General features: G+C 45.0%; 1 protein-coding gene across 1 annotated transcript in view; it reads right to left on the reverse strand.

The window, feature by feature from the left end:
* Positions 1-1,882: 1,882 nt before the first annotated feature.
* The window catches only part of TTC9 (tetratricopeptide repeat domain 9), a 38,897-nt gene continuing 27,323 nt past the window's right edge, over positions 1,883-13,456 (reverse strand). The window contains exon 3 of the mRNA XM_038138735.1: positions 1,883-13,247. Coding sequence (XP_037994663.1) covers positions 13,168-13,247 — 80 coding nt within the window. The 3' untranslated portion in view covers positions 1,883-13,167. The remainder of the gene's footprint in view (positions 13,248-13,456) is intronic.

Consider the following 13,456-nt stretch of genomic DNA (forward strand, 5'->3'; position numbering starts at 1 on the left):
TGCTGAGTAAACCCATGCCTGCAGAAGGGCCTTTTCTTTCTCCGATATCTAATCCTTTCCTTTGGCAAAGTAAATAATGAGACACTTCTACAGATCTGATTAGGCCCTGAGACCCTTTTTAAATGACAGAAGATCAATACTATTACTAAATCCACTAAACAGTTCTTCACACTTCAGTTGTGCTCTCTCTAGAATATATGAGAAAGAACAGAAGGGTATTTTGGCTATTATATAGGAAATGCAGGATAAAGCCTCTTCTCGTGTTCCCCTTTGTCTCCCTGGCTCCAAGCCATCCATATCTTCCAAGCTCCCTATCCCTTGAATCTGGCTCACAGGTGAGAAATAGCCAGAGACCTGGGATACAGGAGGGATTTTGTCATTCAGTCTCCCAAGCCAGACTTGAATCTATCAGTAGTATCTGGAAGTTCTGGTTGTTTGTTTAATTCTGATGACAAATTGGCTGAAGTAGGTCTCAGTTTCTGGTTTAGTTTTTGATTTAGTGTCTGTTTTTTGCTGATGCTCCAGCCTTCTGGTCATCTTCATGGCCCTCCTCTGGACCTGCTCCAAGACATCCATGTCCTTCCTATACTGGGGACTCCAGAGCTGGATGCAGTACTCTAGGTGTTGGGGGGGGGGGGGTGTAAAGAAAGCAGAGTCAAGAGGAATTCATTTTCTTCCCAAGCCAAGGCAGAGAAAGCTTTTCGTGTGTGATTTGATGAAAAACAGAGACAGCTCTAAAGCTCCCACACTGCAGGCTGGGCTCTGTGAATGCTGGTATCTTTTTGCAAGTAGCAATCTGAGGCACAGAATCTCCTTCCAATTTTTAAAATTTGCTACAGAAAGTTTTGGTGTCCACAACATCTGTGGGGAATTAGCAGCTCTGCCCATTCCTCCTGTCAAGGAAACCAGTATTGATGTGACAAGATAGTGCCTCTCAGTCAGCAGTACTTAAGACTTCTAGAGCCCTCTCAGTAATGGTAAGTACTACAAAACTGGGAATAGTGAATCCTCTTTCTCCACCAGAAATGGCCCCTCCAAATGAGGCAGTCCTTGAGTATCTCAAAAGTTAAAGGCAAAGTGATACAATAATTCAGAAAAAGAAGTATGCAAGCCAACACGTATCTGTGCTTGTCCATGCTCTGATGTCACCAGCAACCAACCTGAGAGCCCCATCTGCATCCTGCTCTCTGCAACCACTCTGTAATTATGTCTCATTGTACATCATTTTTGTTCAACAACTTGCTGGCTGTTTTTCACATCAAATGAATTATTCAGCAGCAGTCTCTGTTCTTAATCCTAACAACAGCAGCAGTAATACTTCATGCTCATAGGGTCCCTTCAAAAGTGTGCTGGAAATGTTATTTGTTGAGTTCTTCCATACTCTGCAACTGAAGATGGGGCTTGTTCAATGAAGTGAGAAGTGGGGCTCAGCACAGCTCTCTGACATGGGCTAAGTGAGAGTGCAGAACTAGGAGACAAGTCCAGCCTCTAGTACCCTACACTACTTTTCTTCCCCTCTGATCCACTTTCAGTACTGTACCCAATCTGTCAGATCCTCAGCTACTCTAAATAGCATTATTTGCTTCAATGCTTTGGGGAGGTAACGGTATTTGTTTCTTACATGTTGATTAAAGACGGAAGCACTGGAATGTGTGCATTCCAACCCATGACCTACCAAGCCAAGTCCTTGGCTGCACACACTTTCTCTTGCTAGGAAAGAGCAAACAGCAAGTCAGACATTCAGAATGTCTTTCTGGATGTCACTGAGCTACTCACTACCTGTGAGTACAGAATAAAAATCTATGAAGAGAAGCCAAGCCATAATCTTCACTGAAATCGTTACAAACTTCAATTAGTATTTTCTTCCTTTTTTTTTTTTTCTTTTTTTTTCTCCATCTTTCATCCTCAGTTTTCATTTCTGTTGAGCATCACTTGGTTTTCTGTTCATGGTCAGGTGCATGAGCTGCTAAAAAACCAAGACACACAGGAGCTTTGGTAATTCAAATCTCTGGGCTGCACTGCCTGTGACCTTTGCTTAGAAGGTTTTGAAAGAAACATGAATCTTCTGCCTGACTGGGGTATGCTGGGGAAAGGGCTTGCAAGGTGTGGTGAATAACACTCGATTTTTGTGCCATTGGTTCTTCAATGTTCCAGTCTTGCTCAGGCATTATTAATCCTGCTTATTTTGGAAGATCTGAATGTGCCTGACTCTGCAACATAATTTAAAGGAGCGAGGAGTTGCTTTGCATGATGAAAGACACTGTGAGTGATGATCCCAACAGCCTGTGACTCTCAGCTTCAAGTGTTTTTTGTAGCTGCTAAAAGCACTGCTGAGCTTGTGCAGTAGAACTTGTTAACAATGGTACAGAAGTGGAACAAGTATATTGATTTTTCCCCACCCAAAACCTGGTACTTTATGCTGAATCTTACTTTTACTTCTTCTTAAAATTTGACCACATGCATCCTTTAAAAGGCAGAGATGCAGATCTGTTCTTTCTATGGAAAAGGAATTGTGATGTCTGATTTTGTGGAATCTGACGGTTTCTCAGCCACATGGGATGCAATTCAGTAAGGAATGTTGTCTGCAGAAATATGAAAGGACATGACGACAACATAGAAGAAAAACTGGAGTGAATCAAAGCAGTCTGGGGTGAGACTTGAACGTGAGTCAATAATATCTTGCTAGTACAGCAAATATGTAAGGCAGCCTATCATATATCAGAAATAATTATCTGAAATAATGCTTCTGCTCTGTCTTGTGCAGGAAGGCCATAGCTAGAGAAACTGTCCTGCTTTCAGCAGGACTCCAATAAACATGTAAACACTCTGGAAGAAATCCAGAGGAGAATGAGTAGAACAAGCAAGGAGCCAGAAAACTTGCTGAGTGTAAGAAATCTTGATGGAAGCTAAAAGATCAGTCCTAGAGAAGAGCCTTTCACAAACATAATGACTTACTGCAAAGACAGAGACCAACTCTTTGATAATATCTGCTGTAGCTGAAACAAGAAGTAATTAGTTAAAATCACTGCAAAGGAGACAATTAAAGCTGTAGTAAGAAGTCTCTTAACTTTTTATCTATGAGGACAGTGATATTCTGTCACAGGAGGCTTTTGAGAACAGGTTAGATAAACTAAACTCAGGAGCAGTTTAACTTGATCTGACCTAATTGCCTTAAGGCAATGGGGTGATGTACATGTTCTCTTGAGGATCTTTTCAAGTCCTATTTTCAGAGCTGGTACTTCCTCAGATTTATAGTATGATATGACATGGCTTGCTCATCATGAACAGAGCTGTGAAGTCCCTGCAGGGACTTTGTGTTTATACTGCTGATGAGTGAAAAGGAGAGATCTTATCTTTTATTAGACAGCCATCTTTCATTAGTGAAGTGAGTCCATCTGACATCACAAAGATGTAAACATCTGGGATCCCTAGAGCTCCACATCAGTCTGTAGACTAATAACAGGAGAAGTGGGACATGGCTGTCCCAGAACACAGAAAATAAGAAGGATGTCTCTCAACAACAGCATATGTCTTAGAAGGAGATTTATTGCTTGAGAAGAAAAATGGAGCTCATTTGTTAATCAGAACAAGTACTGATGCTACTGTGGGTTCTTCATTTTCCTGTTGATTTGAGTTTTGACTGTGTGTGGTGGTTTAACCCCAGCCAGCAACCAAGCCCCATGCAGCTGCTTGCTCACTCCCCCACCAGTGGATTGGGGAGAGAATTGGAAGGGTAAAAGATAGAAAACCCCTGGACTGAGAGCAGGATAGTTTAATAGGGAAAGCAGAAGCTGTTCACACAAGCAGAGCAAAACAGGGAATTAAGTGAGTGCTTCCCATGAGTGGGCAGGTGTTCAGCCATCTCGAGGAGGGATGGGGCTCTCTTGAGCCCCATCACATACAGCAGTGACTTGGGAAGACAAACACCATCACTTTAAATGTCCCCCTCTTCCTCCTCCTTCCCCCAACTTTATATACTGAGCATGACGTCATATGGTCTGGAATGTCCCTTTGGCCAGCTGGGGTCACCTGCCCTTGGCTGTGTCCCCTCCCAGCCTCCCGTGCACCCCAAACTTCCTCACCAGTGTGGCTGTACAAAAAGCAGAAAAGGTCTTGGCTCTGTGTAAGCCCAGCTCAGCAATAACAAAAACATCTCTACATCATCAACCCTGTGTTCAGCACAAATCCAAGACACATCCCCATACCAGCCACTATGAAGAAAATTAACTCTACCCCAGCTAAAACCAGCACACCGTGTACGCTGTAAGTTTCAGAATTTTCCAAACTGAGAGTGTTGTATTCCCAACCCCTGATCTGACAGTCAAGCTATGAAGTTACCTGTAGACTGCAGATTCAGACTCTATTCCTGTGTACAGCTATTTGTCTTCTGTCATATGGAAATAATTTTCCAGACATCAATCAAATCTTCCACACTGAAGGCCTGTTGAGCAGCAACTTGAGATTGCCAGGTTGAGGTGATAACTTGAATTAGGGATGCTGTGACATGTTGGTTTGGTGATGCTCAAGGCAAGGTTTTCTCTTACTCAGCTCTTCCATTTTGCTGGGCCACTGGCAAAGTACCTATTTTTCTATGTCTATATGGAAGCTCAGGCCTGTGTGACACAACAACCCACAGGACTGCCTGCCACAAACATTAAGAAGTGATAACCAGAGCCATTCTGAGCACCTAAAAAACCTCATGGACTTTTACAGTTTATTTGCTGATGTTTAGAGTCCTTAATACTGAAGTTTTAAAGGGCTTTTAGAAAGAGAGACCTCAGGGTGACAGTGTAGACCCAGCATCAAAGACTGGGATAGTCAAAGCCCGTGAGGGTTGTTAGCAGTGGGGATGTGCCAGTCAGCTGTCAGCCCTGGCTTTGTGACACCGCCCTGCAGCTTGGGGAGCTGATGTGAGGGACTGGCCTCTGGACCACAAAAGGGTCACACATCTGTTCTGCTCAGCTGAGGCCAAGACCTTGTTTTTGTGAGCACCCAGGCTCATCCCCCATATCTTGCTTAGCTAGAGGCCATCCAAAGCACCCCAGGAAAGGGCTGGCATCTTGGCTTGTGTCCTTGGGCTCATATGCTCTTCCTGAGTCAATGCTCAGAGCCTGCCAAGAGCCAGCTGAGCCTCAAAGACAACCTACTGAATTCAGCAACTGTCAGTTTGGATCTAATTCAGCCCCAACAAAATGCAGGAGACCACCTCTGAGTGAGGAATATGCCATTTGATTGTGGCCATTTCTCTAACCAGAAGTTTGTAGGAGGGAATGTGAAACAGCCTGGGGGTTTATCTGCTGCCAAAAGTTCTGCTGCAACCCTGTACGGCTGCTGTGTGAAGTGGAGGAAGCCTGCAGAGGCTGTAGCTCTATCATCTGCTCTTTTCAGGGAGCCAAAAAACATGGTCCATCCTGCACATGGCTTTCCCTTGAGACTGTTACAGGCCATGCTAAGCTGCTTTCTTTGGGCTGCCATCACGAAACTGGCTGCCAACCATCCATTGTTGGTTAAGTGAAAATCCTTCGTTCCCAACTGTAAATTCCCCACCTGTCTTCACTAAGCAAAATCAGAGAAACAGTCCATCTGTTTCATCCTGGATAATTTGAATATGTACTTTTTTCTTGTGGCCATTAAAACACACTTTAATTTTAGTATCACATGCTGAACGACATTTAGAACGTGAGTCAAAGATGCTGCTGCAGGAAGAACCAGGTGCAACTACATCTGAGTTTGGACCACTGCTGAAGCAAAAGTATTGACAGCAATAGCTCCCCCTACCAAACTGGAACAGCAGCCTGCTTTTATGGACAACTTTGGTATAAGGGCTGGAAATCAAAGTTATCAAGAAAATATCAGCCTTGGAAAAAAACTGTCATTTGCTTTGTTTCAGGGCTCAGAATAACTCTGTCCCCAAAACCATAATGAAGGTGGCTTACCATTTCCAGCTAATATAGGTCTTAAAATGATGACCCTGTTATCCCTGTTCCCCCAGCCCTGATGCTGCTGTCATGTGTTAAGAAATACATCAGGATAAGGCATTTGGGCTGTCTCTTGGTTCATGACATTGAAAGCAATACAAAGGCAAAATAAAGGGATCAGGATTTAAAGATCCAGCGGACAGCCACTCCTGAGGTCTCCTCCTTGTGTCCTCAGGATGATACTGTCCTCACTCTTCCTCCCTCTGCCTCCAGAGCCAGAGCTGTGGTAGGATCTGGTTACCCAGATGCCCAAATCCTACTGGGATGGGACGACTTGCTATCAACTCTTATCTTTTAATTTTTCTACCACATTCTGGTTTTGAATTTCCTCTTGCATTTCACTTTTCGTGTCTCCCATTCCAGAAACCCTTCTTCTGCCCTGGTGTCAGAGCTTCTGCTGGGTCCTTCAGACTTTCAGGTATGGGTATCAATGTCTCTTTCTCCTGTGTTCCTTTTCCCACCTAAACTGTCCTTTGAGATACTCTCATTCTGCTTTCTTGCTCAAACAGGACCCCAGACTCCAAATTGCATGTGCTTTTACTGATTTGTCATGTGAGTTTTCACTCTGGCTGGCTTTCACATTCAATGAAGTTCTTGCTTCCCTTGGAATACCTTCTCCTTCCTCTCCGTGGGGAGCATGTGTAAGCCACTATATGTTCACAGCAGATCCATGGCCAGAGAAAAGCCTGCAGAACTGGTAACTGGTAACAGCAATAATTGGCAACCAAGCATTTGCCCTGCTCTCATTTCAAGAGAGTCAAGTAGTTGGGAAGAACATGTCAGAATTGGTTGAATAGAGCAGGTCCTGGACTGGGCAGCAGGATGTGATCAGGTTTAGCTTTGCCTTGTACATTTCTCCCCCAAGGGCTGCACCCCACGACACCCTTGTGCCCCCACCCACACGTACAGTCACATAGGCAGAGACTGAGGAGTGCCTCCATAAATGTTGAAAAAAAAATCACTGGTTGAGATGATTTAATATTAAATATCACTTCTGTTATTAGTAACCAGGTATTTTCCTTTTGTTTTGAAATTATTTTTTTCTTGGCAGAATTCTTTATAGAAAGTTGTTCTGTCATCTCCAGTGCTCATATTTTGCATTTTAGATGTCAATATTACACAAAGTTAACACCAAATCTTTGCAGTACTGAGGTAAACTGGGTCTAATATAAAAAATGTACAGTTTCAGATTAATCACAGTTTTGATTTGAAGCTCTGACAATAGACAATAGAATATATGCTCATATGCTTCTATTAGCTCAGGTCTGAGGAGAAAATAGTACGATGCAGAGAGTACATGGGTGATTCACCCTTCCTCTGAGCTCATCTGCAATCTCCTCTGTAGGCTGTGGAGCGCAACAGGGAGCTCTCTGAGTGCCTTGTGGATGGATATACAGTGATCCCGGGCATTCTGCACCTGGGCACATGGAATCACTGAAGATCTGGTAGCAGTAGTTGTATGAGAATCTGTGTTGGCCCCAAAGCCCCAGCCAAATTCCTCTTCTTATTTCCTGATGCCCTTGCCAGTTCCACCTGGCTGCATTACAAATTATTTCCTAACCAGTGATGGGGAGCTGCCAGAGGTAGCTACCAGCTGGCACAGGCTCATGTTCCCTCCAGGCAAAATGCGGTGAAGGGGAGCCCTGTGGAAGGAAAAGCTGTGGAAGTAGGTTTTGCAGAGCTGCTGCTGTGTATAAGACTTGGCTGGCAGTAAAGGAAAAAAGGAGGCTGTGGTAGGGCCTGTGAAGCCTCTCTTGGAGAGCAGCTTCATTCACCATGGCCATGGCTGAATATTGTCATCCAAAGGACAAGGAGTGAGCACGAAGGTAGAGTAAGAAGGTAATTTCCTGGGCACTACAGTCTATTTATTTCCTGATTTCAAGCACAACTGCTACTGGAAAGGGTTTCTGTAGGTACAGTTCTCTGGGCTGAACAGTTTGAGCTGGCCTGTGCTGTGACAGGGGGAGCACCTGTCTCTGGGAAGCAAAGGAGAGGGGAGGTTTTCCCTTCCCTACATCTGTGGGACCACTAATATGCCCTTGCATCTCACAAGCTGCTAACTGCCTCAAAGCTACATACAGGTTTCTTCTTATGTTCTTATCATGAATGCATAAATTTACCTTCACTCAGTTGCAGCTGTGGGAGGAGCCAGGACAGTGCCTTGTCTTTTCATCACCTACACTGAGGCAGCATCAAAGCTGTTGTTGGCAGGTACAGCCTGCAGCACCTTAGTAACCTAGGTACTCCTCAACAACAATCTCTGGAATCCACTTCTTACCAGCTGCAGTGTCCTTAGTAATTGGTTATGCAAATACATGGATAGCATTAAGAAACCTGATCATTTACTGCACCCTCCCAAGCATCCCACCTGGGAGGCATGTTAGCTCACCACTGTTCCTCCTTATTTAAGTAATTCCGGCCCAAGCCTTTAAAATACTGTGCAGATCAAGAAATTTCACCATAGAAACTTGGGAAGAGCATCACCGTCATTCAGGGTGCAGGAGGAAAGGCGAATAAACACCAGAGAAGATGGGTAGTCAGCAGTGTGAATTTAGTTCGATTTCACCTTCACCCAGTGTATACCCCTCCCTTCTCCTGCTCCTAGGAAAAAAGCAAGTCAAAAGGGTGTCATCACGGGACTGAGCATAAAGAAAACAGTGCCAATAAACTCTCTGGAGATGTGATGTGAAGCATGAGAACACAGCCACTCCTGGGCATACTCATTGTATTTTGGGGATTACATTTACACAGATGAGGTTTGCAGAGGAATTCTGGGGAAGCTAAATCAAGATGCACAGCTAAAGGGGTTGCTCTGCACTCAAGACCCTCCTTTTCATCTTAGAGGCTCCTGGATTTCACTAGTAAGCAAGAATATCCAGACCTTTGTTTCCCATCCATTCTGGAAACTAGTCATACCCTCTCCCTAGTTTAAACAAAGATTTCTCCACCCTGTTCAAGTTCCCTTTACCAACAGCAACTGCTAACACATATTTGGAAGACTTCCACAGCCAGCATCTGTTTGTCCTCTCCTTGCACTTTCAAAAATGATTGTGCAGCAGGAAGGAAGCCTCCCCCTCTTTTGCCCCCTCCAAGTGGAAAAATCACATCTAATCTTGCTCTCTTTTTTCCCTGCTGTGTATCCTGCCAAAACTGGGCGCTCTTATGAACTGCAAATAGAGTGTCTAAGCCTTTGGTCATTTTTTTTTCTAGTTCAATTATCATTCTGCCCATGAACCTGGGATTGGCTCACATTTTGCATCCCATGATTATATCATCCCTCTCCTTTTACCTCAGTTCCTGCTTGCTGTCCTACTGCTCTGCCTGGCACCTTCCATTTTGTTCCTGCTGTTTTACCATGAGATGGATGAATGGGCTCACTTCTCATTGCACTGAGGACATTTTAGCCCTGCTGAGTATAGCTACAGGTCTGTGTTCATTCCCCTGTGTACTGCATGTTGACATACAGATTCACCACCTGGCTGAGCTAAAGCTTTGTTTACTTTTTCGGAGTTCCAGGATGTGTATCTTCCCATTGCTACTTGACTGCTCTGCAGAAACATACCATCAACTTGTAGTGGACATGGCTACCTCCAACAGTGTGTCTCCAACTCCCTACAACAAGGTTTGTGTAACTTGGGTGGAATTGGGTGGCCTCTGCCCACACCTCCACATCTGGCTGCTAAGGACCACTCACTGGAAAAGGTGTGTCCATAATTCTCTCAAACTCAGTGTCACTGCATGAAACAGTTCCCGACTCTATTCCCTCTTTGGTGACTTCCTTCTTCCAGCCTCTGGTGTGAGTGTCACTGTTTACAGGTGCCCTGGTTGTCTGTGTATGTAAGGACAACAATTTTCTGAAAGAAAATAGGTTGTTGTGTAGCACCTGAAGGCTCCCTGAAATATTTTTCTTATGCACATTCAAAGACTTCCCTCTTTCCTCTACCCTTTGCAGTGCTCCTGGAGGGAAAGATGCTTAAAACTGAGGAGACTGGAGCCTGCTGTGCCCTTTTTATATTACTATGTACATGGCACTGATGCAGGGACAGTACGTCAGTGAAGCCATTGTGAGGGCTAAAATTGTTCCTTGACAAAATGACAACCATGGCCTTACATCTCCAGTGGCTGGAGAATGCCCTTTCTCTTACATTAAGGTCATGAGTAACAAGCCTGTCTCTGCTTGCATGAGCTTTCCTGGGGCAGAGACTGTTTGCGTAGGTGGTGTCCTCTTCTGCATTGCCTGCAGGATGAATCCTCATTTCACTCCTAGTGAAGAGACACATGCGGCTGCAGGATGAACTGTCATCAGCAATATGAAGTAGGGGAGAGTCACCTCTATTTGAATTTTTTTGTGTGCTGTGATATATTTAGGAGATAGAAGACTGCATGTGTCTGAGAACCAGAATCTTACTAGCACTGTCTTTTATGCATCATCTTGCATGCATCCAAGCACATCTCTGCCTAAGCTTTATTTTCTGGTCTGGTTAACAATTACTTAAACAATTTCCCTCATTTGTCCTCTCTGTCTTTAAATTGTGCTCTTAGGAGCTGTAGTTCCATTTATTGCTTAGATATCTGTAGTGATGGGCAGGGGTGCTGGCTATTTGTGACCCAGATGTGTGAACCAAGGGCCATCTGAAGAAGGTGACTGTGCTGCCTTCAGCAGCCCTTTCCTTTACAGTAGCTGCACACTGTTCCTGATTTTGAGAAGCAGCTGCTTTCCATCTCCCACCTGAGGAACATGAACTGTGCCATCTCAGCTGATCTTAAGTTCTACACAACTGAGGTAGGTCTGTCTTATTTCAGGGACTTACATGCGACTTTTAGATGGTCTCTTCCCCACCCCCAATGTGAGCTGGATGTGTTCCTGTACTAAATAATATGACTGAAGTTTTTTCAGGGATAATGACAGAGATTTCATAAAATCATAGAACCATAAACATCATGAGCTAGAAGGCAACCACAAAGATCATCGAGTCCAACTCCTGCCCAACATAAGGCAACTCCAAGAGTCACACTATGTGCCTGAGAGCATTGTCCAAATGCTTCTTAAACTCTGTCAGGCTTGGTGCTGCAACCAGTTCCCTGGGGAGCTGTTCCAGTGCCCAAACACCCTCTGGGCAAAGAACCTTTTCTTAATATCCAACCTAAACCTCTCCTGACACAGATTTATGCTGTTGCCTTGGGTCCTGTCATTGGGTACTAGAGAAAAGAGATCAGTGCCTGCCTCTCTGCTTCATGTTGTGAAGATGTTAAAGGCAACAATACGGTCCCCCCTCAGTCTCCTCCATGCTGAACAGACCAAGTGATCTCAACGACTCCTTATACAGCTTCCTCTCAAGGCCCTTGACCATCTTTGTAGCCCTCCTTTGGACACTCTCTAGTAGCTTTGTACCTTTTTTATATTGTGGTGCCCAAAACTGCCCCCAGCACTCAAGGTGAGGCTGCCCCAGTGCAGAGCAGAGTGGGACAATCCCCTCCATTGCCTAGTTGGCAATGCTGTGCCCTGTGCCTCTCAGGACACAGTTGGCTCTCCTGGCTGCTAGGATACACTGTTGACTTATATTCAATTTGCCTTTTCTCTTGATGTTTCTCTAACAACTCTCTTGAATTTCGTCTGGAGAAAAAATGTGGCCAGATACCATAGCTGGAATGTGAGATGCCATAGCCAACTGTCTGCAGGTACCATGTCTGCTGGAACCAAAGCACACAGCACTTGGCCGAACTTTGTCTGTTTAGCTCTGTTTCAGTTTCTGTGTTTCAGCTCAGGGCCAAGTGAAATAACTCTGACTACACTCACTTGACACTGACCACCATGGGATGAAACCACTCATGTGTATCTTGCAACTGGGAACATGTCCCTGTAGGCCGCTGCTGGGGCAAGTTACACTGAGAATATGTTTGTGGCACTTACTGATCCCATTATTGGCAGTTTCAGAAAAGGACCTTTGAGCCAAGGAGACAAAGCTCTCAGAGAAGACCAAACTGCTGGAGGTCTAAACAGGCCCTCTGGGCCACCAAAATAGGCTTCAAAGCTGTTGGTCCTGCCCTCTTGTCAGCACCACATACTCCTACAAAAGAAAAAAAACAGGACACAGGAAGAACCAACACAAGGTGGGAGAATCAAGACCTCAATCCAATGTACTAATAATACTTAGCACTGTACATCACTGTACTGTTACTTACAAACATTAACTGATACATCCTCACAACACCCCTGCGAGGTAGGGAAGTATTATTATCCCTAGTGTACAGATAGGGAAACTGAGGCACCAAGAGGCTAAAAGTGACTTGCCCAAGATCACACAGCAAGGCATTGGTAGAGCCAAGGTAAGAATGGAGACGTCCCTTGTTCCCCACCCCATACTGCCCCCTCCCTAGATAATGTTGCCTGTCTGGACATGGGGAACCGAAGAGGCTCCTTTGAAAAGCAATGCCCAGACTTGTTGCCTATGAATAATTTTTATTTGCCTTTAATGAATTATTTCACAGTTTTTCCCTCACACTGTACACCATGCTTTCACAGTCCATTCAATGCTCTGTGGTGGCCCACAGCCTTCTCCTCTGGCACTGGGACAGCTCTGCAGGGGGTTTATAGGGTGCTCTGTGCTTTCATCAAGAGGATGTTTAGAAACAGTTTTCACTGACATTAGACTAGGAGCATGTGAGCTCTCACTGGAGACCAATAACACACACTGGAGAAGCAGGCAGAGGGAACTGATGGTAAAAAGGCATTTGCTGTTCCCTGTGGAATGACCAGTGGCTCTCTTGGTTTCTTAGCTCTTCCAAGCTCCAGTGATCACTCAGAGCAGAAACCCTCTTTCTCCAACTTGCCTGGTCAGGAAGTCGTTGTTCTGTGGGTTGCTTCCCTAATAGGTAATAGGCAGTCAGTTCGGGACCAGGCAGGTCCCCCAGCATTGCCTACTCCAGGTGTGTGACACTGTCTGGGAACAAGGCTGGCTGTAGTTGTTGTGCTCTTTTGCCACGGGGAAGGGGTATTACCATGGCTGGCAAGCAGCCATATCCAGCGTCCGAGTCTCTTTCATTTCAAAACTGGTATTCAATGAAGAGCAAGGGAGAGTGGATGGATGAGGAGATGAGGATGAGGCAGAGCAAATGGGAAAATCCACCAAATGAGCTTCTAGGAAGGAAATGTTCCCCCTTGGGCACTTCAGCTGAAGTGGCTTCATTTTCACAAGGTTTCCTTCTCTCTCTGGGAACATCTGCTGAGCTTCATCTCTGTCAGCTGGATGTATCGTATGACATTGGTATCTGCAGGGAAAGAACACACAGAGGTATGGTGGTATGGTTACACAACTCACTGTGGCAGACAGAATGCACCTTCATCCCTGATACATCAGAGGGGAGCAGCATGGCTCCAGCACTGTCTGCTGGAACAGCACCAGTTGGAAGGGGCACTGAACCAAACCCGGAACCTTTGGTTTTGGAGAGCGTGGTCTGAGTGGTGCTCACCATCCCTG

Source organism: Motacilla alba, chromosome 5 (assembly GCF_015832195.1).
Source record: "Motacilla alba alba isolate MOTALB_02 chromosome 5, Motacilla_alba_V1.0_pri, whole genome shotgun sequence".
Lineage (NCBI taxonomy): Eukaryota > Metazoa > Chordata > Aves > Passeriformes > Motacillidae > Motacilla > Motacilla alba.